At 43.9% G+C, this 1783-nt stretch overlaps 1 protein-coding gene across 1 annotated transcript in view; it reads left to right on the top strand.

Moving 5' to 3' along the window:
• Positions 1-180: 180 nt before the first annotated feature.
• Positions 181-1783, top strand: part of KIN (Kin17 DNA and RNA binding protein) — a 31240-nt gene continuing 29637 nt past the window's right edge. Inside the window, exon 1 of the mRNA XM_070408806.1 lies at positions 181-335. Within this exon, the coding sequence (XP_070264907.1) occupies positions 222-335 (114 nt within the window). The 5' untranslated portion in view covers positions 181-221. The remainder of the gene's footprint in view (positions 336-1783) is intronic.

The following is a 1783-nucleotide window of genomic DNA, read 5'->3' as shown; positions in this document are numbered from 1 at the left end:
CAGGAGCTTCCCCACGCCCCCTCCCGCCCCACTTCCTGCTCCAGTCTCGCTTCCTGACGCCAAACCGAGGTAAACCTCGCGAGCTTTAGGGCCCAGCCTTCCGAGGCCCCGCCTTCCTCCGGCTCGGAGCTGGTATTTGTCCCGCCCACTCCTATCAGCTCGATTCCGCTTCCGGTTGTCTGGGCGCTGGGTTCCGGAGAGAGGTTGCTGCGGTGGTCGCGATGGGGAAGTCAGATTTTCTTACCCCGAAGGCCATTGCCAACAGGATCAAATCCAAGGGCCTTCAGAAGCTGCGCTGGTATTGCCAGATGTGCCAGAAGCAGTGCCGGGACGAGGTAAGCGGCCCCGGGTTGGCCCCATGCCCCGTCCTCTCCCTTGTCCAGCTGGAAACCCGGGCTCAAGCCCCCGATGCTGAAGGTGAAGGCGTGGATCTCGTCCTGGGGTCTGTACGGGGCGAGTCAGCTAGTCAACACAGTAGGGACCTTTCCCTGCAGCTCCCGTCCTGGTGGGAACCAATAGTCTGGAAGCCTCTTTCTTCCCAATCTGCCCCCCAAAGAAATGCGAAATAAGAAAAGATTTTGCAGCTCTGGTAGAAGTGATCCCACTCAAGGCTTGAATAATTAAATGCCAGGCGCCTAGGTAATAACAATAACAGTCATCTCTGACTTGCCCTGGCTCTTAAGAGAAACAGAATTGTTAGGATTCACCCCTCTTTTCAGGATCAGATGAAAAAGAAGAAATAAGTTCTTGCACACTACTCATCCAACAATAATTTGCTGAGCAGCTACCATGTGCTCGGGCCGGGAGATTATTGTGGTTGAGGTGTGGACCGGGGTCAGACTGTCAGAATTATGAAGCCTTGCCGCACCACTTAATTGCTGTGTGGCCTTGGGCAAGTAACTTACATTCTCTCTGCCTGTTTACTTATCTGTAAAATGGGAACGATAGCTATACCTACTTGTAAGATTGTTGTGAATTTTAAGTGAGTGAAATATGTTTAAAGTGACTCTGGGGACGGGGGGTCATCTTTGGTCAGATCTTGAAAAGCTTTGTGTGCTGTGCAATGGAGTTTACATTTTTTCCCTTGAGATGGGTGATGAATGAATCGCCTTGAAGAACTGAGAACAGGCTAGTGATGTGATCATATTTTTCTCTGGAGATTTAATTGGGTAAGGATGGGTGAACGCTAGACAGTTCTGTGTGAGGGATGAGTTATTTTAGTGGGACTCATGTTGAATAACATTGATACTGTTATTTCTTTTCATTTCTCTTTAGTTCTTTCTAATTGAGTCAAGGTGAAATTCTCACACAGAAAACTAGAGACTAGTACATTGAACATCCATATATTCATTACTCAGATTTAACATTTTAAGTATTTTGTCATATTTACTTTTTTCTGAAATGTTTTATAGTAATGTACAAACTTCAGGATATTTCACCTCTAAATACTTAAAATGCATTTCTAAAATATCAGGATATTTTTCCACAGAGCCACAATATATGTCATCACACATAACAAAATTAATAGAAATTCTTTCATGTCATCTAATACACACTACAAACTCACATTTTCTCAGTTGTTCCCCCAATTGCTTTTAAAGCAATTTAAAAAACAATAAGATCAAATCAAAAGCTATGAATTGGATTTGGTTTTTAGGGCTTAAAAAAAATAAAATTTATTTTTCAAGCAGTTTTACATTGACATGTCATTATCACCAAAATCCATAGTTTACATTAGTGTTCACTGTTGGTATTGGACATTCTATGGGTATGGACAAATGTC

The sequence above is a fragment of the Myotis yumanensis genome, unplaced genomic scaffold (genome assembly GCF_028538775.1).
Source record: "Myotis yumanensis isolate MYYU_CA2020_CCGP unplaced genomic scaffold, mMyoYum1.0.hap1 SCAF_1, whole genome shotgun sequence".
In the NCBI taxonomy this organism is placed as follows: Eukaryota; Metazoa; Chordata; class Mammalia; order Chiroptera; family Vespertilionidae; genus Myotis; species Myotis yumanensis.
This window is presented reverse-complemented; position numbering and strand designations above follow the sequence as displayed.